Source organism: Macrosteles quadrilineatus, unplaced genomic scaffold, assembly GCF_028750875.1.
Source record: "Macrosteles quadrilineatus isolate MER2022 unplaced genomic scaffold, UCM_ALF_1.0 Scaffold_1__1_contigs__length_201487025, whole genome shotgun sequence".
Lineage (NCBI taxonomy): Eukaryota > Metazoa > Arthropoda > Insecta > Hemiptera > Cicadellidae > Macrosteles > Macrosteles quadrilineatus.
The window spans coordinates 130,492,619-130,519,737 of NW_026542594.1; the positions used below are offsets into that span (position 1 = coordinate 130,492,619).

At 33.9% G+C, this 27,119-nt stretch overlaps 2 protein-coding genes across 5 annotated transcripts in view; one reads left to right on the forward strand and one right to left on the reverse strand.

Moving 5' to 3' along the window:
• Window positions 1-25,722, forward strand: part of LOC128984948 (G protein-coupled receptor kinase 2) — a 193,470-nt gene extending 167,748 nt beyond the window's left edge. The window contains exons 12-14 of one of the 2 annotated variants that reach the window (XM_054404321.1): window positions 11,244-11,381; window positions 12,318-12,443; window positions 12,804-25,722. In XM_054404321.1, coding sequence (XP_054260296.1) covers window positions 11,244-11,381; window positions 12,318-12,443; window positions 12,804-12,914 — 375 coding nt within the window. In that variant the 3' untranslated portion in view covers window positions 12,915-25,722. The remainder of the gene's footprint in view (window positions 1-11,243; window positions 11,382-12,317; window positions 12,444-12,803) is intronic. The other variant, XM_054404327.1, reaches the window with a different exon arrangement.
• A 663-nt stretch (window positions 25,723-26,385) lies between these two features.
• Window positions 26,386-27,119, reverse strand: part of LOC128984964 (pickpocket protein 19-like) — a 100,319-nt gene continuing 99,585 nt past the window's right edge. For all 3 annotated transcript variants that reach the window (XM_054404366.1, XM_054404360.1, XM_054404346.1), the window contains one exon: window positions 26,386-26,920. In XM_054404366.1, coding sequence (XP_054260341.1) covers window positions 26,766-26,920 — 155 coding nt within the window. In that variant the 3' untranslated portion in view covers window positions 26,386-26,765. The remainder of the gene's footprint in view (window positions 26,921-27,119) is intronic.

Genomic DNA, 27,119 nt, shown 5'->3' on the forward strand with positions numbered 1-27,119 from the left:
CGTGTTCAGTGAGGGTTGCGAGCGTACGTGAGAGGTCAGCGCCCTTGTGACAAACAACGTGGGGGGTGGGGAAAGAGAAAGTCAAAGTCCAGTCGCTTTGGTATGCAGCGGACCCAGGGGGCGGGACAATGGCAGCCAATAACAACACCCCAAGCACCGAAGGGTGGGAAGGGGGGTGTTTGTTTGGCGATTGATATGACGTAATCTCAAGTGTCAAAACAATGTCTTCACTTCAGTCGAAGTTCATTATCTTATCTGACCGTTGACCGTGACAGGTGTTAGTTCATTTGTTTTCGCCCAAGTGTTTTTGGTTGTCTTGTCGGTATACATATTTTAGTGATAGTTAAAAATTTGTTATACAATAGTTATTAAGGTGAACAGTGTTGATTAAGTACAGTAGATTAATAATATTGGTTTCCAATGGCGGGCGAGTGTGATATTAAGTGGCCAAACTTAAGTGACATATTCCAACAATTCTTTGTTTCTGTTGTTTTTTCTTTGAACAATATTCCAACAAGTTGAAAAAAATGAAAACGTTCGACTAGCGTTGAAATGTTTATTGTGTTTACCCAAAACAAAAATAATTAAAGCATCAGTCACAAGTGCTTCGAATTTGAGAGCGCATATTAAGGTAGGTGTGGAGAAAAAGTATGATGGTCTCGTTGTTAACTTTAAGGGATTATACATTTTTTTAATGAATATAATTTATATTTTTAAGTACAGTTATAGTGTTTTTCTCAATGCTTTTCCCATGCTCTTATAAACACTATCTCGCCACAAATAGGTCACTTTCAAAACTAGGAGTTAACTATACTTTTATCACACTGGGAAAACTACTAAAAAGTATCTGATATTTCGTAATATACATTAATTGTTTCTAAGTTAAACACAATACGGCTGTACAATTAATTTTACAGTAACATTCAACTAATTGAACGTCAACAAACTGTGTTTTGAGTTTAACCTAACCGGGAACTTCAGCTGTAACTTATGTTTGTGTATCGAAAGTAATGTTTATGTCAGGAAAGGTGAGATGATCACTATTTGTTTTTGAACTATTGAATACAGAGTGATGACAAGATTTGTATCACCTTTGTCGGGGAAATAAATATGTGCCCTCGAGTTTGAGCCTAAATCTCTCAGAGATTATTTATCCGATTTTGTTGAAACAAAAGTTAAGTATAAGCTGGTTTAAATAAATTTTACGTGGTGTCAATTAAAAAATTTCCGTTCACCAGAAAAAATGTATATAGTTAGTTGAAAGATCCTAAAAAGTACCGGGTTTTAAGTAACTTTGCACTAACACTGAAGTTAAAAATGTATTTTTAAACAAACCACTGAGCCAATCTTTCTGAAATTTTTATGGGTTATTGGTAGGTTCATTGTTAACATTTCCATGCATTAAAAAAAATTTATTCACAGTAGTTTTTATGCTACTGTTAATTTTTAAAACGTATGCTAACATCGTTAATAAGGCACTGAAAATTACGTTCAAAATATCATCGTGTATATTTGAAGTTAACTTATTGTGACGTATTTGTTTCATGGTTCTAGTGAATATTTTGTTAGTAAATTTATGTTACATCATAAAACAGTAAGTTGACTATAAATATACACGCATATCGGCAACGTCGCAGTGGCGCACGCGCTCCCGCCCGGCTGGGAAATATGGTACAAACATCAGGCGGCCCGGCCCGCTGCCAGTCACGGGAGAAATTTTTGTTTACAAATGTAAATCTGTTTAAAATCCACCTTTGTTCGCATTATAAATCTAAAATCTGTCATATTGGTGTTATTACTTGTGTCACGGCAAACACTATGGTATTTTGAACGAAATTTTCAGTGTCTTATTAACGATGTAAGCATACGTTTTAAAAATTAACGGCAACATAAAAACTACTGCGAATACAATTTTGTAAATGCACATATATGTTATTAATGAACCTTATATTTAATTTTGTTTCAACAAAATCGGGTAATTCATCTCAGAGATATTTTGGCTCAAACTCGAGTACACATATTTATTTCCCCGATAGTAATTTTTGTAGCAAAAGTATTTATTAATAACATGTTGCAATACTTGCAATTGTGGGATTTTTCAAGATTTGTTTAAATTGACTAACAAGTCAGATTTCATCAAATATTTTATGCTGCGATTAACAATATTTGGCTTCCATTTTAGGGTATAATTATCATTGCTATGAAAACATAGTGTACTGTACTATTACTTAGTGTTAACTATTCAAATTGTTTTTTAGGCCACACATCCTTCTAAGATTTTGGATTTCAATTAAAAAATTGAAAAAAAGGGTCGCAAACGAAAAAATGACTGTACTGATATTACCGAGCCTGTGCTAAAATCATTCTAGTATTTAATTAAAACACAATTAGTAACCAAAGATGTGTCATTATGTCATTACATATTAAATCCTTTAAAACAACTGTCCTGTCCAACAAACAGCTATCTTCTACGAATGTCGAAAACTAACTTTATTTTCTATCAGTTAGTTTTTCAACTAACTAATAACTTCTATCAGTTACTTTTTAAACCAACTAACTAGTAACTTCTATCAGTTACTTTTTATGGGACTAACTTCTAACTTCTAACTAGTTAGAAATTTTGACTAACTTTCCCAACTATGTTTGCCAAACAATGGAAACATAGAAAAAGTCATAGAACACAACCAAGTAGAAGAAATAGAAATAATTTTTTTTTTTCATTCATAATCGTTGTTATAGACAACCTAATGCGGCTATGAGAGGGAAAAATGTGTAGAAAACACTAAAAAAACAAGATAAGCTTTTTGAAAAAAGATAAGATATTTACAAAAGATTTTGATTATATCTAACTGTTGTGTAGATCGTGAGTATTTCCATAATCTTTGAGTCGCCTGTAATGCTTCGCAATTGCTCGAATTCGAGCAACAGGTACACTAGTCACTATAATTTGAGACAACCGAGACGTTATCCTGCATTATTATTTCAACAACACGAATCAGACGAATCGTCAAATCTGTCAACAGAAGAAATAGAAAACCTAACCTATGTAGAAGGCCAAGTTGAATCCAACACCCGTTCAGAACGTTTCAATCCTAGTGTCGAAGATTTGAACCGGAACGAGAGCGACCAATCAGAATCAACGGACCGGACTGAAATGATTGAAGTAAATCAAAGACCCCCAGCCAATCAAAGTACACATCCACAATCAGCTGATATTAGAACCACAACGACACACGGAATCATCCGAGGGATAACGAAGACGCCCGAAGCGAGTTACCAGCTGTTAGAGACCGAGTCTCCGACCATTGAAAATCGTCCCAATGACGTAATCCAAACACTCACGCATGCAACTTCTCAACCACCTGAAGCTAAAGCTACGCAAACTACTGAACAACCGGATTTGAACAAAATATTTAATTTTCTAGAACAGTTTAACACTAAACTTGATCAAACCAACACACAACTAAACCAAACCAACACACAACTAAACCAAAAATTAGATCAGACCCAAATAGAGCTAAACCGTTAGATAAAATCATGTCAAAAAATTCTAACAGAACAAATAAATGACATTAGAACAACACAAAGTGAATTTCGCCAGGAATTAAATGTCCTAAAAGCTAACCAACAGTCCCAAAATCAAGAAAATAAAGAATTTCAATTTCAAATCACAAATCAAATTGACATTAAAAAATAAATATCCAGACATTTGTAACTAATAACTTGGAACAACAAGAACAAAAGTTAGAACAAAATATGAAAGCATTAGTGCTACAAACAAAAACCGACATTGAAAATATTGCTAAATATTATGCACAATCCATCCACAATGAAATTGTACCTAAATTACACATACAAAATAATCTTATCCAAGAACAACAAAACGAAATTAAAACTATTACTGAAACTCTAAACAAATGTGAAAGTGAAGTACAGTCACTAAAACTAAAGCATCATTCACCAATCCGGAACGACAACCCTATTCAAATCATATGTTCGGGATCTGACCCAATGGAAAGACAAATCCCTAAATTCATTGGAAGAACTATAAATCCAAATGAATATCTACAAAAACTTAAACGGTTCTACGTTAAAAGGATAGAAAGAAATCCTAATAACGACCCTGTTGAAATCCTGAAAGATCTTCTTGACATGAGTTTTGAAGGACCAGCGTCTAGATGGCTTCAATTAGTTAAGGCAGACATTAACAGTTGGGAATGTAGATGTAAGCCGAGGACCATCAACGACTAATGTCATCACAACTACAGCGATATCAACAGCAAATATCCTCGAAAATAATTCTTTAAATAACCCTTACAATTTTTCGATAAATAATATAATGTGTGATCAAGATTTTTTATTAAATGAACCCACTGAAAATAATAAATTTCCTGTATCCAAACTGCATCCAAGTTAAATGCCCTGAAATAGATATTATAATCAATAATCTCACAACAAAAGCATTAATCGATACTGGTTCTACAATAACATGTATTTCCGAACAATGTTTTAAAGAGAATCAAAAAATAATTCAACCTTTTGAAGAACTTCCTTTGTCTAATACAACACAGCTACTGGTGAAAAATCAAAACGTGTTGCAAGAATCATTTATGCCCCTGTAACCATTGAACATCAGACCATCTGGCTTCAATTTCTTATCATACCTAATTTAATTAAACCTGTGATATTTGGTATGGACACATTAACAGAACTCCAACTAAAGATAGTTTCTAATGATAATAAATTAAGTTTAACAATTAATGATACTGATATTAATCTAAAATGGGATATGAGTATTAAAATGGGACAAGTATGTCAAATAGATATAAGCGATTGCCAAAGGCCATATGATAACTACTATAACAATGAAGAAAACTATTTTAGAATTTTTTAAAAAAACTAAAACTTTTAAAAAAAAATTTTAAAAAACTATTTTTTAAAAATTCACTTTAGCACGGCACTTTTGGGTCAGTGACCCGGGTGACACCATGTGAATCCGAAGTTCAAGATTCCGAAATTGAATAACAGGATGGTGATGATAATGTAAAAAAAAAAAGAATCTGTTAAAGATAATGTTTAGGTAAGAATCTTTACCTAAACTTCCAAAAAAGAAGACCTATGGTAGGCAAATGAGAATTAACTCTACTGCATTGGTTAGCGATTGTTATGGCATTTTCAATCATACTACAACTGCAATAGCCTCTAGTGGAATACGAAAAGCATCAAAACATAAACTTTGTTTGTTACAATTCTATGAGAACTCTTTTCACGGTATTCAAAGTTTTTACTTAGATCCTTAGACAGCTTTGAGCTAGTAAAAGAAATCGGGAATAAATTTGAAAAAATCGGATCCATCAAAACTGCATCCAGCCCAAGATCCGGAATTTTTTGGATCCGATCAGGTGCCGGTTCTAGCTCAGATCCGGTAGTCCGATATCCGGATCCGACCATCACTAAGAATAACCATTATGTTATTGTATTAATTCAAACTAGTGTTCGTCCAGTGGTCGAAAACTGGACCAGAAACATGTAATGTACACGTATTTACCATTGGATACTGAAGTAGACACCCCATCTATATGGACCAGCTGTCACAATTTTTTCTATAAAAAAACATGTAGTTGTGTGAGCCAGTTACCGATTGCGTGTCTTAAATTAAATTTTCGACCTTATTTTTTGTTACTGACAAATTTGATGGGTCAACAGTTGCTATAACTCATAATAAGTCATTCCATAAGGTTGACTTGGTAAAAAACATCTTGTATTCGACAGAAATTAGTCATTTAGATCAGCGCAATCTGTTGGTGGCTCACATCAACTACGACGAATTTAAAGAAACAAAACTGGTGACAACTTTAACATGGAGATAAAAGTACAGGCTTCTCTATTTTCACCCCACACTGTAAATAAAACATGTGATTTTACCAATTAGTCAGAGAAATATAGGATATGACCTTAAAAAAATTGCAAGAAAACGTTTTATGGTTTTATTTTGTAGTGTTGGGTTTGCAGAAGACATACTAAAAGTTGTCAAAAATCGGTGCACGAGAAAACCACTAAAATCACAATTTAAAATGGCGGCTTTTCCCACCATTGGAAAAATTTTGAAAAAAGATACCACATGCATTTTGTATAAACATTTTTTGAGAAACTGACTTGGGACCGCCGCCGATATTTATTGGGTCATTAGTACTTCGTTTTGATAGAGAACGCATTTTTGGTCGCCATCTTGGATCCGCCATATTGGACATAGATATATTTTTTTAAATGTAATGATATATTTTATACATAATTTGCCTCCAGGATTGATCTATTGACATAAAATGAGGTTACTAACCTGTCGTCAATCAGTCCTCTATTGTCTTGGATGACTAGTTTCGGGGTTAAAACCCCATTTCCAAATCTCTTCTATCGTCAAATGTCAAACATATTTTCTTGCATAAGCCGTCGTCAAAATTACTTTACACATACACATAAACACACGCGAAAACATTTACACAGATGTCGTTTTTACTGACGACGAAATTAGTATTCTTAACAAAGGACTAAAACATTGTTTATCAGGTGGAAATTGGAACAAAAATTTGATATCTGAAATACTAAATGCTGAGATTGCAATTTGTTCTATCAATGACGAAAACTCCAGAAATTATGTGAGATATGTAATAGATAAGAAAATAAAATCTATTTTAGATAGTAAGAAACATAAAAATAATTCTCAAAAAGTTGAAATTAAACTTATAAAGGCAATAAAAGAAAAGCTAGTAACTAATGATTGCATAATCGCTAAGGCAGATAAAGGACAAACTGTTGTGATAATGAAATCTTTGGAATATAATGAAAAGGGGTTACGATTTTTACGAGACAATAACATAAAAGAAATTCCTAATGATCCCACAGAGAAATTCCAGACTGCCTTAAAAAACGCAATGAATAAATCACATTTCATTTTAGATGGGAAAAAGTGTAATCACCTGAAAATGATTAAGCCTAAAGCACCAGCACTGAAGGGGCTACCTAAAATACATAAAGAACATATACCGATGAGACCTTTAGTAAATTTTACCACTGCACCATCATACAAAATATCAAAAATACTAGACAGGATACTTCGGAGCAACATAAAATTGAACAACAACCACAGTCTTAAAAATAGCCTAGAGTTAATTGATTTTACTAAAAATATGAAGATAGAAAATAGGCACACCCTAGCCTCACTAGACATAGTAAACCTGTACACAAATATCCCAGTTCAGATAACTCTTGAAATTACAAAAAACAACCTGCTAACTTACTCTGAACTTGAAGCCGATGCCATAAATGAGTTAATTAATTTACTTGAAATAGTTCTGGAACAAAATTACTTTTCCTTCAACGGAAAATTCTATCTACAGGAAGAAGGGTTAGCCATGGGCTCTCCACTGTCTAGTATTCTTTCAGAAATTTACCTCAACAGTTTTGAAAATGGACATATTTTCTCCGAAAATAACAAATTTGCTAGTAAAATTAAATTCTATAAAAGGTATGTTGACGACACTATTGTTATATTCAATGGAAATGTGAGACAGTTAAACTTGTTCAATAATTATTTGAACAGTATATACAATAATCTACAATTCACCTTGGAGACTGAACAGAATCATTCCATCAACTTCCTTGATCTATCATTAATAAAAAACAACAATAAACTTACATACAGAATTTACAGGAAACCTACAACCACCGACCATACTATTCACGCCACTTCAAATCATCCACAATCTCATAGAATGGCCGCATATAATAGTTTAGTGAATAGACTCTTAAAAGTGCCAATGACCCAAGAAGATTACAACATTGAATACACAATTCTAAAATACATAGCAGTAAATAATGGTTACTCAAGCAGCATTATAGATAAGATAATTAATAAACAGAAGAACAAAAAGTCTCCAGATGAAACTAATTCTAAATTCGTATCCATTGAGTTTGGCAATAATCTACATTTCACTTTGAAAAATGAATTAAGAAAACAAAACATCATTCTGGCATGTAAGACTACCAATAAATTAGAACAACAATTGAACACATCCCCTCCTGATAATGGTAACAGTCTTGAAACATCTGGCGTGTACCATGTATCATGCAACGATTGTCCCAAAGTATATATAGGCCAATCAGGTCGTTCATTTAGGAAAAGGTATGTAGAACATCTTCCCAAGCCTAAATTGCAAACACAAAAATCGAAGTTTGCAGAATACCTAATGAACGAAAATCACAATGTCAACAGTTGTATAGATAATTTAGAGATATTACACAAATGTAATAAAGGTAACAAAATGAACGTTCTTGAAACCTTTGAAATTTACAAAGCAATCAAAAATTCCCCAAATGATGTTTTGAAGGAGAAGTTAAATTTTGGATCAAACATTTTATTTGATAGAGTGACCAAACTACAGAACAATAGAAGAGATAAACAGCTGGTTCCCCTCCCCCAAGGTCAACACCATCAAGTAGGCATCGGCTAACCTACACTCTTATCAAACCCCGCAATCCGCAGTCTGGTTTTGTCCTTGGCCGGCCTCACGGGCATGTACATGATTTGTAAATATAAATGTTTTCGTGTGTGTTTATGTGTATGTGAGAAGTAATTTTGACGACGGCTTATGCAAGAAAATATGTTTGACATTTGACGACAGAAGAGATTTGAAAATGGGGTTTTAACCCCGAAACTAGTCATCCAAGACAATAGAGGACTGATTGACGACAGGTTAGTAACCTCATTTTATGTAATGATATAGTTGTGACACATAATTTCAAACAACGTTTTTACACTGATTTCAATGCCAAAATCCGTTTTTAAAATCTTTTTTCGTTTAGAATATATGTTCAAACGAAAACTCTCCCTCATACATTTCTTATGGACGTTTTGTTGTTTGATAATATTTAAAAAATTATTTTTCTTATATCTCCAGTTCTTATTAATGGTTGCAGTTCTTTATATCCTTAAAATATTCAGTAATGTAAGGGCTTCCATTTGAACTCTTGAGCATTAAAATCAGACGAGTTAAAGACCAGCTACGAACCTCAGAGCAATATCAATTTAAATTTTTTCGTAATATATTTTTATTAAAAGATTAATAACTCGGGTTGTTAATACGTCACCAAGTTCTTTCTGGTCTCAAATTAAATTACTCAGTAAATGTTTGGCTTTGATTTAATTAATCATTAAACAAAATCTGACAATTTAAAAATGAGTCATTAATCTTCATTTAACAGTAAATTATTTCTTTTAGAAATTTATCTTTAGTTAAGGACGTATATCCCAAACCCTAATAACTTCCAAAAAGTAATCCATAGCTAAAATAAAATTCAATAATGTTACGAATTGTTTAAGACTATAATAAGTTTTGGGAGTAATTTAGAATTGGGGATATACGTCCTTAACTAAAGACAAATTACAAAATAAATACATTTTAATGTTAAATTAAGATCCATGACTCGTTTTAAAATTGTCAGATTTTACTACTTTTTTCCTACTTTTTACCTCTTACCGAAGAATTGAACGTATCAATGATCAGCATTACACATAGTATAAATGTCAACCCTTAGTATGTCTTTTCATTTTTATCCAAATGCTGAATTTGTGTCACAAACGCTGAATGTTTACAGCTGTTATGTTAAGCATACCAAAAGCTAGATTAGAATTGAAGCTTCAGCTGCTAGACTTTTTAAAAATTAAAACTTTATTTCTAAAAAACTGGGACCCCAAACTAAAATTATGGCTTCGACATTCCCTAGTTCTCAAAATTATCTTTCTTTCAATAATACAAAAATCATGAAAATCCGTCTATAGTTCGGCCGCTTAGAAAACGACCTGCGCGCTAATGCTAAACCAATGCTGGAGGAGGTCGCTATCTAAGCGGCCGAACTATAGTGGTTGATTCAGAATCGTGAAATAAAAAAACCCTGTTACGTTTTAATATTATAGATGAGGTGGTTTAATATTATAGATGAGGTGGATACTTATTTTTCTCTTTTAGCGAATTTCCCTATAGGGAAGTAGTTATTACCGTAGGTCTCATGGTAGGCCTAAGACCTAGGCCCAGGATCGATTTACTTTTTCATTTTGATGTCCCCAGAGGCCAAAAACACCATTTGTTCAAATTATATGTGTGTGTGTGTGTGTGTATATATGTGTATGTGAGTGTGTCCATCCAGACGATAACTTGAGTAATTTTTGTCCAATTTTGATAAAATTTTGTTTGAAGGTGTAAGGCGGGATAAACTTGAATGAGTTTGCGGACCAGCATGATCGGACCATGGGAACGGGGTTTTAAGGGGGGGTTTATGGGGTAAAAATGGGTTTTTCTCATTTTTTACCCTTAACACATTCACTGCTAATGATATGTAATACTTTTATAAATGGCTAAAAAACATAAACATTAACATGATCATGTTAATTGAGTGACAATATATCTTTAATTAAATAAATTTTATACTATAAATTGTGGATTAAAATATATTATGTAATTATATACATCATGTATTATATATCTGCTAATATACTTATGACGCACAAGTGCGTCATTAGCAGTGAATGTGTTAAAACACAAAATTTATCAATTTTTCCAGACCTTTTTAAAGAGCTTAAAAAAATAATCTCAAAAGAAAATTCAAAAAGTTGTTAATATAAAATTCTTATGATATTCTTATGGAGAATATTATAAAATGTTTTAGTTGGCTTGTTTATGGATATATTTTGATCAAACGTGGTGGATTTATTTATTTCATACTAAACTATTGATATTTTAATAAAAAACTAACTTTTTAGTTTCCCTGTAACAAAAATCAATCAAAATCAAATCAATCAATCAAAATCAATGAAAATGTATCAGCTAACCTAGTTACTTGTTAAACATAAATGTTAAAACTTAAAATAATAAATTGATTGAAAATCAATCTAGGCAAATTAAAATTTGCTTAGTCGGCAGGTTTGCTCCAGCGGGGTATTTTTCTTTTATTTTAGTTATACATATGACATATACATTATACACAGTTATTTATATATAGGACATATTGTGTTACAATAAATATATAAAAGACATAAGAGGACATAACCTAAAAAAGATTAACAGAAACTTATGAAAAAAAGGCTTAGGGTTTAAAGTGTTAAAATCTTATCTTGCAGTTTTTATTTGAATCCTCAATGCTAATGTTTAAAATGAATAATATTTTTAAACTGTTTATAAATATTATTACAGCCCCATGCTGTGTATGCAAAGGACGTTTTAGACATTGAACAGTTTTCTACGGTAAAAGGAGTCAATCTAGATGCCACAGACGATACGTTCTACAGCAAGTTCAACACTGGGTCTGTTTCAATACCTTGGCAAAATGAGGTTAGTTATCACTAGGTCTATTTCACATTTTAATACTAATTTTCAGCTCTTGGTGCTTAAACCAAATGTTAACGATAAACCGAAGTTATTAATAGCGCGGACAGTTATTCAAAGTGTAAGCTTGAATTTTACTAACCAAATATAATTTTATTATTAAAATATTAACGAAACAAAAATAATATGAAATTGCAAAACTTTAATAGAAATGTCATTTGAGTATTATAATGTAGAAAGAAAACAGGGTGTCTACCAGTCGGGAATCACGGGAAATTCGGGGAAAAGTTTGGGATTTTGAAAGGTTGGGAAAAGTCGTGTAAAGTAATGAATTACGGCTGAAGGTCGGGAATAATCTAACCATTCAAAATTAAGGGATGAACGGGTCTCAAAACTTCAGAAAATTTTTGGGGTTTTGTATTCCCGATCATTGGGATAGGATTACATTTGATATGGGATTTTCTTGATTCGCTCCGATTGTTGGCGATTTCGCTGCGTCACAAGTGATGATGATGAAGTTTCTGTGATCGTAAAAAATGGTGCCGTGACCACAGGACATGTTGACGATGGTGCCTCGACCGTGGGAAATGTTGATGATAAGTAATGACCGCGGCCGTGACCGCAACATAGTATGTTGGTGATGGTACTATGACCTTGACCGTGAGACGGAAAAAGGTGTAGTAACATGGAGAATGGACAGAGTTATTGGTCAGGATTTTTTTTATGGTAATTAAAAGTCAGAAATTCCTTTTGAGAAATCTGGTAGACACCATGAAAAAATAATAACAAATTGGAATCAAAATGAAAAAAAGAGAAAAAGATGGAAGAAAAGGTATGAGGGATACATGGGCACTGCAACTCGGAGGAGAGGATACCTTATTATATTGCCTCATACTGAGCTGATAGTAAAATGTGTATAAACCACAAGTGTGTTGTCTGCAGATGATAGAGACAGAGTGCTACAAGGAGCTGACTATTTTCGGGTCCAGTGGAACCCCAACTCCAGATCTTGTTCTTGATGCTGTTCCCGAGCCTGAGAAAAAAGGCTGCTTCCCCTTCCGAAGAAAGGTAACCTTATTGAGCACTTGAACGTTACAAATATTTTGGTCCATCCTCAATAGTCTATACTCCATTGAGTTTTATATAAAAATTAACTTTGAATATTTAACTCTCAAAACAAAAAATAAGTGTCTGAAGTCGATAGATAAAGGTTGTGGTTTAAATCAGCCTTCAAAAAGGAATCACTGTAGTATTAGTATTACTTTTCATGCTAAACAGATTATTATTTAATTCATGGAATCGAAGCTCATTTATGTTTATTGAACAATTTTACTGTAAAAATATATTATTAGAAATATTTTTTGCTGTATATATGTATTCTTGCATTTGATCATCTTTGTTTTTAACAATTTTATCGTTTTTGTGTAGCGGAAACAGAATGCAAGAAGCCGACCTGTTCCAATTGCTGATCACTATCTTAAGCCTGTTTGCACAAACACGAATGCCAACTCTAATGCGTGTGAAGACGCAACTAGCTGATCTACCTCTTACATACTCACCTAGAAACTAATTTTCTGGACTGGGCACTGGGCACTCCCTGGACAACTCAGCCCTACTACTCATAGCTTTCTACTTGATGTTACATGTCGTTTGTCTTAACTTAACAAGGTGAAATGCATTAGCTATAAACATTATTGTAATCTAGAGCTGGGTTCAAAATCTCTAGTGCATGAGTGATGCGATCATTTTGTTTTAGAGATGTTGTGAGTGAAAACTAAAACCATCACTTTTTCAGTAGACTAGCTACAATGAATAGCAGTAGGTTACCTATTTTCTGGTAATATTTCTAGTTGTGTCAAATAAAATTTAATAATTTTAAATCTTTAAACTAGACTAAGTAAATCAGTTTATTAAATAAGCAAATATAAAATAAAATTAAACATTAATCACGTAACTGGCTTGAAATTAAAAACTCTCTCTGGGTGACATACAAGTTAAGTTTTAATTTCTTGTCCAAAAGACCAACCAAAAATATGTCCCATTCAAGAAAATAGTTATTTGTGCAACTAGTGAGCAAAGGGAGCAATTGACTCACTCGAGAGAAATACTTACGAGCCGTAGGCGAGTGAGGAATGGTTTCTCGAGTGAGGCAATTGCACCTTGCACTCGAGTTACACATTATATTTTTCCTACAGTTACCATAAAACAAATAAATTGGTAAAGAAATGTGACATATATTTACACAGAAGTGAACTTTTAATATTACATTTAATGATACAACAGTACAACAGCTGACCAGCTGATTTACAGCCAGTGCTGCCAACGTATTTCGCATGCATACGACCTTGTCTGCATGTTACGCGCTCACTATTTTGTGCCTTCACGTTGCAAATCTGGAGTGAGTGAGACAAAGTAATTAGAGTGAGACAATGTTATTATTGTCTCACTGATGAGCGAATTGGCCACTTTGCTTTCTCAAATCAGTGAGAGAACATGTACATTGTTAGGTAACTGTAGGAAAAAACCATTTGTTAAGTCCTAAGAACTGAGTTTCTTTCAAAAACTGAAAAACATGCAAAAAATTGTAAGCTAAAAGCTAAAATGTAACTTTCGTTTGTTACCAACCACAGTTCAAAGAAATCTAAAATCTGATAACTGTCAATAAATCTTTTTTCATGCTCAATGCAAATTTTTCCAATGTAGTATGAAAACACTATCCTTGGTTTTTTTTAACAAAGATAAGATTGTAAAATAGATAAATTTAATAAATTTGTGTTCATTTAATTTCTTTCATGAAAGACCATATGAAATCCTTTAAATTGTACAAATAATTTTATATTTTAAGAGTTATTTTTTATGTATGTGTATGGAAAGATAATAGTTTTTCTGTTTGTTTAATGTTTTGTAGTACTGTAGTTTAACAACATTCACCAATCAGTTGGAGGGAGTGCCCAATACACTGCTTTGTAAAGGTTTACAAACAACCTCCATCAGTTTCAATCATTGTATGTTTTTGTAGTTGTTTGGATTTCAGAAAGATTGATTAATTATAACAAATCTAAAGACCCATTTAAATTATTATGTACATTAAGTTAGTAAATCATGATGATTTTTATATATGCTTTGAATATTTTTAAACTAGAGGTGTACAGATAGTAACATTTCAGTTCCCATCGGGAAAATACTATATTGCATAATCATGATATTTTAAATCATTGACCTTTTGCAAGGCATACTTTGGTACTGTCGTTTCGTCGGTAAAAATAATTTACTAGCATTGATGTGCCTGTGATTGAAAACCAATCATTGTTTACATGATTTAAAAAAAAACATTAGGTACTGGTTGCTCATTAAAAAGTATAAAATCAAACATACTTTTTTTAATACTTTTTCAATGAAATGGCGACCATACAAAGATAATTACAACTCTTGCCAGAAGAGTGAAAAGATACAAACATAAAAATGTGGTTATTCTTTCTCTTTGTTCTTCTATTCATTTTTGGGTTCTCTTCATCCACACATTCAACCAGTTTCCATGGTTACATATCACCCAATTACAGGCTACTAAAGTTCCCAAGATTACTGATCACCCAATCAGACTACTAAGCCTTATGTTGTTCAGTTCCGGATAATGATATCTGTTGTGACGTTGTGCACAGCTGACAGATGTGTAAGGAGCAGACAAATTTTCAGTGCAAGCGTGTTGTCACCGTAGATCTCTAGATCGATATTTATTTTTCTACTTCTGTTTTAGTTTCATCAAATTAACTGTGATACCGTATCCCAAACACAAAAATGTGGAAGCCTACTGCATATCAATAATAGGCAGAAATAGTTTAATAAATACACAATGCTTTTAAACAGGGTGTCTAGTAGTCGGGAAAATTGGGAAAGTCGGGAATTAGTATTGAATTTCAAAATGGTCTTGAAAAGTCGGGATTTAGTCTTAAATTTGATTTCAAAGTCGGGAATTTTCATGATTTTGCCGTGATCGTCGTCTTGCGTTTACGTAACCGCAAAATCCAATGATGATGTCTACACGGCCTCGGGAAATGTTCACGATTTTGCCGCGATAGTGGACGACGACGATAACGTTTCCGTGACCGCGGGAGAGATGACGGTGATGTCTAAACAGCCGCGGAAAATGTTCATGATTTTGCCGCGATCGCGGACGACGACGATGACGTTTCCGTGACCGCGGGAGACGACGATAATATCTGCTCGGCCGCGGGAAATGTTTATGATTTTGTCACGACGACGATGACGTTTCCGTGACCGCGGGAGATGGCGATGACGTTTCTGTGACTGCGGGAGACGACGATGAAAATTGATGTCTACACGGCCGCGGGAAATGTCCATGATTTTGCCGTGATGGCGGACGATGACGATAACGTTTCCGTGACCGCGGGAGATGACGGTGATGTCTAAACAGCTGCTGGAAATGTTCAGTATTTTGCCGCGATCGCGGACGACGTCGATGACGTTTCCGTGACCGCGGGAGATGACGATGACGCTTCCGTGACCGTGGGAGACGACAATAATGCCTACACGGCCTCGGGAAATGTTCACGATTTTGCCGCGATATTGGACGACGACGATGACATTTCTGTGACAGCGGGAGATTACGATGACGTTTCCGTGACCGCGGGAGACGACGATGACGTTTCCGTGACCGCGGGAGACGACGATGACACTTCCGTGACCACGGGAGACGACGATGATGTCTACACGGCCGCGGGAAATGTCCATGATTTTGCCGTGATCGAAGACGATGACGATAACGTTTCCGTGACCGCGGGAGATGACGGTGATGTCTAAACAGCCGCGGGAAATGTTCATGATTTTGCCGCGATCGCGGACGACGACGATGACGTTTCCGTGACCGCGGGAGATGACGATGACGTTTCCGTGACCGCGGGAGACGACAATTATATCTGCTCGGCCGCGGGAAATGTTCATGATTTTGCTGTGATCGCGGACGACGACGATCACGTTTCTGTAACCGCTGCAGTCAATGATGATGTCTAAACGTACGGTACGTGGAAGATTTCATGATAAAAAAACCAAATTTGCTAGTTAGAACTTTTTATTGCTGCATTATTTCTTTACTTGAAAACACCACATTATTATAATACTACTTTATCACAAAGACAGGGGTTGGTGTAGTATTATTCAGAAAATTTGGTTAAGCTATAAAAATTGATATCGGTATCAAGAATCGAGAATCGATACATTTTGGTATCAACACCCACTAATTGTTGAAAAAACTAGTCTTGAAAAATCTGGAATTAGTCTTGAAAAGTCTGGAATTAGTCTTGAATTTTATTATGGAAATAAACTAGACACCCTGTTAAACAAACTAGCTTTAAGAAATACAATTATAAATTGTCACGGTTTTTTTTCTTGAGATACTAAGGTTAGATAAGACATTTTAGAGTGACCCCGCCCTTGGATGGTCGAGTTTCTATTGTATTCTGTTTATTGGTCAATAAGTGAAGGATGATAGTTAAATATTCAATCAACCTTTTACAGAGTTATGTAAAGTACATTAACTCGCTGGCAACATCCAATTGGGAGCTAGGACTTAGCCTGTCTTAGTGCATCGCGATGTTTTCTGCACTTGGTAAACCCAATAATCTTTCTCAAAAACAAAAGGATATACGTTGTGAGTTATTAATATTAAACTGACAACTTGAGTATAAAACTCAATTTTTGACCGCATTGAGAACCGAAACAGCATTACCTCAAGCAAACAATCCTGAGCGTTTGACCATGACATCAGTCATCTGCTTATCTTGGTATCCGGGTGGACTAAAGGATTCAAGACACCAACTTTCAAAACTAGATGATGTGAATTGTGAGATAGAGATTAAAGAAAAATAAAACACTAATTTTACTACAGTAGTGATCAAAGTGGTTGGCTTGGAAACTTTTCAACAGTTATTACTTAGTTGTAACATTTACTTCATATCTACAGTGGTTGTAAGCCATAAAAGTACTGCAGCGCTCCTAGTAATAGGAGATATAAATACAAATTGAATTTTATTTGAACTTGGTAGTTCTTTTCTGCTTTTTTTTCTAGATGAATTGTAAAGCACAAGCAAGCTAACAGCTGATAAACAACTAAACGAGAATTCGGTATTGCATCATACATCTTTGTCTTCAAGTTCAGGAATATTAAGATAGAAAAAAGTAAACCTTGAGAAAGAAAATAGTAAATGCAAGGTTAAAATTAAATGTTTGGTTACTTTTTAATATTATTTATGTTAACTTCACTCTTTTCATATGACTAATGTGTCATTGTGTTTTAAATTAACCACCTTGTTTTGATTTATCGTAATGCAGTACATCAATTATAATTACAGTATTTTTGTTTGTTGATTTGATTATTTTTTACAGCGCCGACACTCATAAATGGTTTGATATTTTGTCATAGACGATTACTTCTCGACCGTTGTTAGGTCGTTGGAAACGTTATGTTGTTATTACGAAACTAATGACGGTTATGTAGATTGGGGTTTTCAGGCTAAAACATTGAAATACACAGTCCATCCGATAAAGTCGAATATGTAACAGATAGTGTCATAATATATCGAATTTGGGCTTGGGTCAGATTTGAATATCCAAACCGAATCCGACCCGATTTTTTTAAATATCTGCACACCTCTAATTTAAATTTTAACCCAATATAAATAGACTTAGTTTTAAAATACTAGCAGTGTGACAATGTTCAAAACCATTTTCATCCCTTACTCAAGATGCAATGGCTGAGTAATGCCTAACTAATGTTTAGTAACGTCTTATTAGATTATAGCCAGTTTCACCTTAAGATAAGGCAAGCTACTTGACCGGAAGGGCAAAACAGGATAATGGTTGTTTGATTTATTCTTTGCAGTCACTTGTTACTGAATATATCACTTAAAAGATGTACGAAGATTCAATTCATTGTACAAGAGTGTGGCCAAAAAGAATGATTTATTTTCTGCAGCACACAGTTCAGTACCAGGTCATCTGAGGGGGGTGGGTTAGGCTTGTAGGAAAGCCTACACTCTGCCGTTATCTGTAGTCATAGAGCTGTGGTCGCCTAAGCTACTTGTGTTTGTTATGGAGTCATTTAAAAAAAGTAATGATTCAGTCATTGCAACTCAGCGGCAGTTCCAAGCAATTCTTTCAATTAGGTCGACATTGAGAGGTTCCGTCGTGATTATCTATATGGATAATCAACAAAATTAAACAGTTAGATACAAATTAATCTGTAGGGATGAAAATTAAGATCATACCTCAAAAGTCTTGTAACCAAGCGGTCAAACAGGTTCAAAGCAGACGCTTGTTTTCGGGCAGGCCTTAGAAGACTGTTTTCCCCAGCAGCACAAACTCTATCGAATGTTAGTTGTCTGGCATCCAATCTGACTTTGGACTGCCTGTCAGCTTCTTTTTGAACACAGAAGCCGTTGTTCTAAAGTTAGTAACCTACTGCATGATTGTGTTATGCGACGGAACTTCTCCACGTCGTCATGATTAAAAGAACGTACGGAACCGCCGCTGAGTTGCAATGACTGAATCATTACAATTTAAATACGGCTTGATCACAAACTTGTGTAGCTCAGGCGACCACTGGTCTATGGCTACAGATAATGGCAGTGTGTAGGCTTTCCAACGAGCCTAACCCCACCCCTCTTAGACAACCTGTCGCTAAACAGTGCGCTGCAGAAAATAGATCGGTTTTTTTCCGCACCCTGTATATCTGGGAACAAAAACAAAGTAACTTTACTGTAATCTACGGTATCATAAAACAAATAATATGTTATTTGGCCATGTTTAAGTGTTTAAACATTCAAGTCTAACATGTAAATATGTACATATCTGTATGTAGATATGGCTTGATTATTGTCCAACAATAAGCTACCTGACCATGCAGGCTATAGTTTGAATACACAAACACACATACACACCCTGTATTCCATTGTTACGTTGCGGACTCTGTGCCATTGGACATTGTGTAGCAAAGTGAGGTTTAAACATTGTGACAATGTTAGTATTTTCAATAGTGTGATTCTGTTCTGTTGTATGAGTTTATAACTCGTAAAATGCATAGGGCTTAAAAATACTACATTTACAGCTCTAACTAAATTTTTGGACAAACAGGCTATTAAATTTAACTTAAACGTTATGCGATGCAAATTTTTTTTTGTTCCGACACATTGTATCCAAATTCCAGCCATTTGTGTGTAGTTTGGAATGTGATTAGTTGTGTACTGTGATGCCCATCTAAATTGTTCAAACTCTGCTATTAGCTGTTTTTATGTGTTAAGTTTGGAAGAACAGTGTAAATGTGGCTGATTTCTTTCTGACATATTTTAATTAAATGTGCTTAAATTAAATGTGTCGGCTGATTGGTTGTAAATTAAATATTAGATTAAACTTTTAACCGTGCCAAATTTCATCCACCTTAGAAGAATCATGACCTGTTGGTGTTTTAAAATAGTATGCACAAATCAATTTTTAGATATAAACTATATTTTTACTATGTTTTAAACTTGGCCTATATATGTTAAAGGTGTTAAATATAGCTCTAATAATATTTTAACTTCGAATAATATAATATGATGAATCTAATGTAGGCCTCCTATGATATTTATTAATCCAATATTTGGTAAACAACAGTTGTTAAATGTGTTAACAAGTTTATAATCCATGTTAAATGAAAAAAACATGTTTATCCAGATATTTCAAAATATACTGGAACATCTTTAGTGCACATTATCATCAAAATGTTAACAAATAGTTTTACTTTTATTTCACTCATATTAGTTTTAAGAGATCCTTATATTATTAGGCATGTTCAGTTTTTGACATAAGTTGTTTATTATTAAGTGTTATTTGTTTCTTTTTATAAAATTAATTAATGAATGATTCCAAATAGTTTTATTTGTTTAAAATTTGTATCTTGGTCTTGTGCTTTATTTTACACTTTTTACTTCATACTAAGCTATCAATATTTCAATAAATCACACCTTATTGTCTTCCCTGTTGCAGCAATCCTCAACTCATTAAAATTAATGATATTTAAATATGAAATAAATCTGACAATTTTAAAGGAATAATTTAATCGAATTCCAGTCAGGTAGAGGGAAATTCGCGTAGTCCGCAGGTTTGCTGCAGCGGGGGTATTTCAAATTTCCCTTGAACTTGTAAACCTAACAACATCTACTGTAATTCCTCCTAAAAATGTGTTTGTTGAAAGCACCTTGTAAAGTCAAAGGTCTTTGAAGCTTGTTACTAATGATGTGTCAAAAGATAGTCAAATCACAAAACCACTGAAAATTCATTGCAAAACGTGTACTGCTCTGTACTCGCAATACTATATATTACTATGTCTGGTATTTCATGTTTGTTAAGTACTAAAATAACTAAGATATGAGTACATAGTTTAATTTAGGAGTAAAAATAAAACTCCCGCAACTTTTTATGATGGTATATATTTGTCAAAATATGTTAACAGTTAGTTGATTCTGTTAGTTTAAGGATTTTGAAGTAACCCTCATAAAACACTAAGCAAACAACAACAAAAATAATAAAATATACCCAATAATTTCATAGTTAATAATTAAAATAATCCAATTAGAATTAATTAGTTTAACTTTGACAGTATTTCTGTTGGATTTTCATTTTTTTAATAACTCTGTTTACAAAAAGATGGAAAAAACTGTTGAATGTTGGACAGATTTCTCTTTTCTACCTTTCAAATGTAAAGTTAACTCTAGTAACTGTCTTAGCATTGTAGTTCTTGTGTCTTGTATATAACAAGTCTTGTCCATTTTATATCTGCATGTCAGATTAGTGTCAGTTACCACAATTTTTAAAAGCTCTTTTAGGAATATTAAATGTGTTTTGTTTGTAATAATGAAACAATCAATGCTGGACTCCAGACAAGATTGTGTTGGTTTGGTTTTCTGATGAAACAAGTTGACAACATCACTATTGGTTTGCATTGCTGTATTTGTCGATCAATCCTATACTGTTGTAAAAGCAACTAATTTAATTATTTATTTAGAATACCTTAAGCATACCCAAGGATTTTATTTTAGTTGTAAAAGTTCTTATAACTACTGGCAGTGAGTTTGGAAAGACGCATGATTTACATACAACAGTATTCAGTTTAGAAGACTTTTAACTCGCATCTAAAGTACTTTTTCATCATTTTGTCCGGAAAGTATCTGTTTTTAGTTCTCTAAATCGTCAGCAAAATCATTGTTTTTAGGTAACTTCAAATAGGGAACAGAAAAACATATTCTAAATATTTCAGACTTACCTCAAATTTTTTATTATAGCATTATGAAAACGTTACAAATCACCCAATCTTTAGAGTTATGTTTGTAAATAACAGATTTGTAAACATTGATGACGAGACGACTTTGTACAACCTCAAATTATGTGGTCTAATTTTGTAACGATTAGAAGGTTATTTCCACAGTATGATGAAAATAGGAGTTCATCACACGGGGCAAAAGTGGCTATTTTTGGTACGCTATTACAAGTGAGTTTTTATTTTATTTTACAATTATTATTTATCAATCAATCCATAACACACCCAACACGTAGTTATTGATGATAACTACTATTTCATACATTACTTACCTCTTTTAGGTCTCATCAATGTACATTATTGTTGTTATGACTGATATCTAAATTATGTGACCATTCAGTGTAGCCATTGTGTTGCCTTTGAGCCCGTTGGTATCAGCTGATCAGTATGGTAATTTTTTTACTTCAAAGAGTGCAATTTATTTATTTTGATTAACCATGACCAAGAAACCGTTTCCGATGACGGTTATAACAGTTTCCTCTTACATATTATAGAAAACCTTTTCATATCTGGCACGGGCACGTTCATAAAGGTCTCAGTGTGGGATCTAGTAAGTCAGAAAATATTGTTGAAATAATAATGTGAATAGGCTACCTACCTAAATATTGTTTTTAAGAAACAGATTGTATCACACTTGTGCATGTTTATTAGATCTACTCATTACATTTTGCTATTCCGCAAATAAACACAGAGATGCTGTTTAAGCCAGTTCCTGTTAATAATAAATTTGTGTAAATATCTGTCTACCTTTGTAAATAATGTATTTTTTTATTTTTGTACAATCACTCATCCAGTTAACAAACCAACACAATCAACGACAGGACAATTTCCGGCAATATATGTATACTCTTAGGATAGGTTTAGTTTATTACAGTATTATTTATTAAGTATATTTTCCTTGTGTATAATCACTAGGCTAGTTCTAAGACAAGATATTAAAACATCATCAACCTGCTGTGCCAACTCAAAAAATATCAATTATAGTTTACCGGTACTAATTACTATGGTTATGGATGCATTTTTTTTTTTGTAAATGTTCAATTCCAATGTTTACAAGATTTGAGTAAAATTGCAAAGTTTTTGCATATTATAAGAAGTTATAAATTATGGATGAAAAATATTTTGGCATCCTCTTATCAACTTCTTATTAACTTATTTAAGCAACTGAAAATAGTTAAGACAAGTACTGAGACACTGTAACGTACTGGGTTAAAACCTGTACACAATATTTATATCTTAATACAGGGACGGATTTATACATATTTTCCCCCTAGGCACTATTCTTAGTGCCGCCCCCCCCCCCCCCCTTCATGGTAAATTTTGTACCTAGGACCGAAAATGAGGTTTTGCCGGCTCGTAGTTATTTAAGTTCAGGACTAAGTCAAGAGCTGCAAAACCCTTTCGGCCCGTGGTACGAACACAATTTTTCACCACACTACAAAAATTGAGGGTCATTTTCACGCAATAAATGCACATTAACAGTTAACACAACTACAACTTTAAGGTTCTGTGAAGGAATAATCTAGAAGAACCAGCAAAAATACTAATAAATAGTTGCTAGGCAGCGATGACATGGATGCATAATAAAATGCATATGGATATTGCTGGTAGGCTATATTTTATTTTATATACATTAATGTTGTAAGTAATAAACCACTCACTCGTAAACAGCGGCACCCGTAAGCGGCGGCACTCCTAAGTGGCGGGAAAAACGTAAGGGACGGCACTCGTAAACAGCGGCGCCCGTAAGCGGCGGCACTCATAAGTGGCTCGAAAAACGTAAGGGGCGGCACTCATAAACAGCGGCGGCACTCATAAACAGCGGCGCCCGTAAGCGGCGGCACTCATAAACAGCGGCGCCCGTAAGTGGCGGCACTCAAACAGCGGCGCCCGTAAGCGGCGGCACTCATAAGTGGCGGGATAAACGTAAGGGGCGGCACTCGTAAGTGGCGGCACACGTAAACAGCGGCACACATAAACGGCGGCACTCGTAAGTGGCGGCACATGTAAACGGCGGCACTCGTAAGTGGCGGGAAACACGTAAGTGGCGGCACCCGTAAGCAGCGGCACCGGTCAAGGGCCTGCCGCCCCTAGGCACTGGCCTAGTGTGCCTAGTGGGAAATCCGTCCCTGTCTTAATAAAGAACGAATGTAAACAACGTACTAAAATTATCAATTCCTCATTAATACGGTGCTATTTTTAGGTATTATAATGTTTAAACTACACATTTTTGAAGTTTTTTATATTTTAAGGATGTATTACATTTTCCTGTCTGATTCAAGTTTTGATTCTATGTGAAAATATTAACATAAACATATGTGTAACACCTAAATCTATGTGTTTTTTTTTCTCTTTTTTTTAACTATAGTAGAAATTATGAAAACTAAATTATGTCTTTGCAATTTTTTATAGTTTATATACAGTCCAACCTTGGTATAACGAATCTGATGGGACCGAACTGAATACTCGTTATATCAAGGGTTTTGTTAAAACGAGGTTTGTTATATTTCGGTTAGATTTGCAGGAACTTCGCTAAGTCGAGGTTCAGGACCAGCAGAAAGATGTGAAAAACTGTGCAGAGGAATGTTGCGCAAGCGTTGACGTCATCTTACCATTTTATATTCATCAAGAAACTGTGATTAAAAAAAACAACAATGTGGGGGGAGTTTGTTATATAGAGGGAAAGACGCAGACAATTCGTTAAGTAGAGGTTAAATTCGCTATGTAGAGGTTCCTACAATGTTAAATTTGTTATATTGAGGTGTCTTATTTTAGCCGAGATTGTCAAAAATTTGTTAAATCAAGGTTGTTGATATGGTTTGTTCTTTATGTAGAGGTAATATATACATTGAGTCTTATGGAGTGTTCTAGGAGATTTAAAAAAATCTTTATATCAAGGTTCGTTATATCAAGGTTAGACTCCATTTTTAGGTGAAATATGTAATTTAACTGGATATTGCAGGGTTTTAAAAGCTAAAAATGTTTGTTTTGGTTGATTTTTTAAAATTATGTACAGATTCAAGAACTTAGCTGGATGAAAAAATAATTATTATTGAAAAATAGTTGAATTACTTTTAGATCATAAATAATAATTTTGGCTGTAGATTTAATTGTCTTCTTATTTTAATCTTTGATTGAAATAGTGCAGTTTCGGTATTACAAGCTTGCAATTAATAGTATAACAAGAGAAAGTTCAAGTAACAAAACTAGCACAGTCTTTTGTAGTAGTCGTAGTTTGAAAGTTTATTTGAATTGCACAAATTGTAACAGTTTCAGTGACTGATATACACAAATCTGTAACCCTTACTGAGGACTTACATGAAATCCAATTTATGAGAGATGAACTCATCTAGATTAGCTATTTAATATAAGTTAGCTACTAAGATTTCGAACAAATTATTTATTTATCTTACATCAAGACTAATCCTACCTACAAGCTTATAAAACGAATCACTAACGAATTAGTTTATTACACACGAAGGGGCATATTATGTTATTATTTTGTTGTTGCTGTGATGGGTTGGTTCAACAGTATTTTGAAACTATTTTATTACAACATGAAACACCAATCACTCAAAACATTTACTTTTATAATTAATAATATCAACAGTTAGATCTATCAATTATTTATTTGTAAATGCAGGTCAATTAATTAATGGGTTTCCTGCATTGCAGTGTTTGTATTTTCAAATTCATAGTTCACACAGCTAGCCTCGGACCCAGATGTTGCTCAAGTAGGTGATCTCGTCCAGCCCTCATGCTCTCAGGTCCTCTCATTTTCATTATTATGTGCAAATGGTCAGTCTCATTGTGTTCAAGGTTGTTATTTATGTTTTGCCATACAAGCAGTCTGTTGTTTATATGTTGTAAATATACATATGACGCTATGTACATAGTATTAAACTTTTTGTTTATATGTGCTTATCTTGTGCTTTGTGTTATGTTATGCGTTGTATCCTAGAATAAACTTCGTAAAGAAATTTCCATTGTTTTAATTGATTTTTATCCAAAATAATCAAACTGCTGCACGTAAGCCAACACTGGTTGAAACCCACTTTGGAATTCAGTTTCAAAGTCATTCCAAAAAGTAAGATATATGTGAAATGTATGTGAAACAAAAAGCGAAGTACCAAAAGTAAATTTACCAGTTTGTTTTTGTTATGCAGTACCTGCAAGTGGTTAAGTTTTTGGCTATTTTTACACTGTATGGATTTTTCCCTTTTTTCCTCAGTAATGTGACAAGAAATGCCATTATTAGGTTTGCATTCCTAAAAGGATGTACATTATTGCCCTATTCAATTTCTTTGCATATTTCCTGTAAATTATTATTGATGGTCAATTTTAAACCCAATTTTTGTTTGTACATTTCTGTGTTGTACATTATTGTGTTTTTTAATCATTAAATAAAATATTATTTTGATGACTTTCCATTACAGTATTCACACTCATTTCCAGTCAAATTATGCTGCTATTGCTGCTGGATATGTTATAGAGTGTAGGAGCACTCTAACACTTGATACTAGGACTAGAGCTGGCCTTGTCTGGACAAAATGTCTATCACTTTCTAGATAGCCCTATTTGTACACAGTAAATCCTGAAGTGAAACGACTGACGCCAAGGGAGTCTCAATGCAGAACTGTTCACTGGAGCTATTGGAGCGTGGATAAAGCTATGAGGTAATCTACTTCAACTCAATTTGAAGTTACTATATTTATTGCAATAGTTGTGATTACCTGTAGAGTTTGGAAACACACCAGAGAGTTGTGTCAATTCTGCTAACTTCTACTGTTGTGGTGAGACTTCGGTGCACACTGCACACAAATACTTATACTACTTATTCCAAGAAGGACATTAACCTGGTCTTCACTTTGTGAAGTTCATTCTTGATTATAAAATAGTGCAAACTTTACTCTCGGTAATTGTTAGCTTCACAAGTATTCTCATGGTAGTATGAGTAGAGATCAGTAGTTGTGCATACTAATAATAAATTTTCTTTATCACTGTTAAATACGCACAAAGAGTTTTCAATAAACAAATTTAATTGATGGACGCGTATTTAAATTCATGTTTCTAGTGTTCCTCCAGTGATAGAAGAGACGAAAAGTAAAAAAATACAATATTTCTGCTCCGCTTAGTAGGGATCCTCCCAGGAACAATCCAGCTATCCCTCCAATAGCAACTAGAACAATCAAAACAAATTGGAGCTAACAAATAAAACTTTTAGCATAATCAGAAAATTACAAATTTCTATATTTTTGGTAGCTCTGTGTAAACTTAGCTATACATGTAACCATCAGAACAGAGTTTTGGCTTCTTGATGTTGCCTCGATCATATTGTAAAAATTGCTTGACTCAAGTTCGCTATGTTGATTTTATCA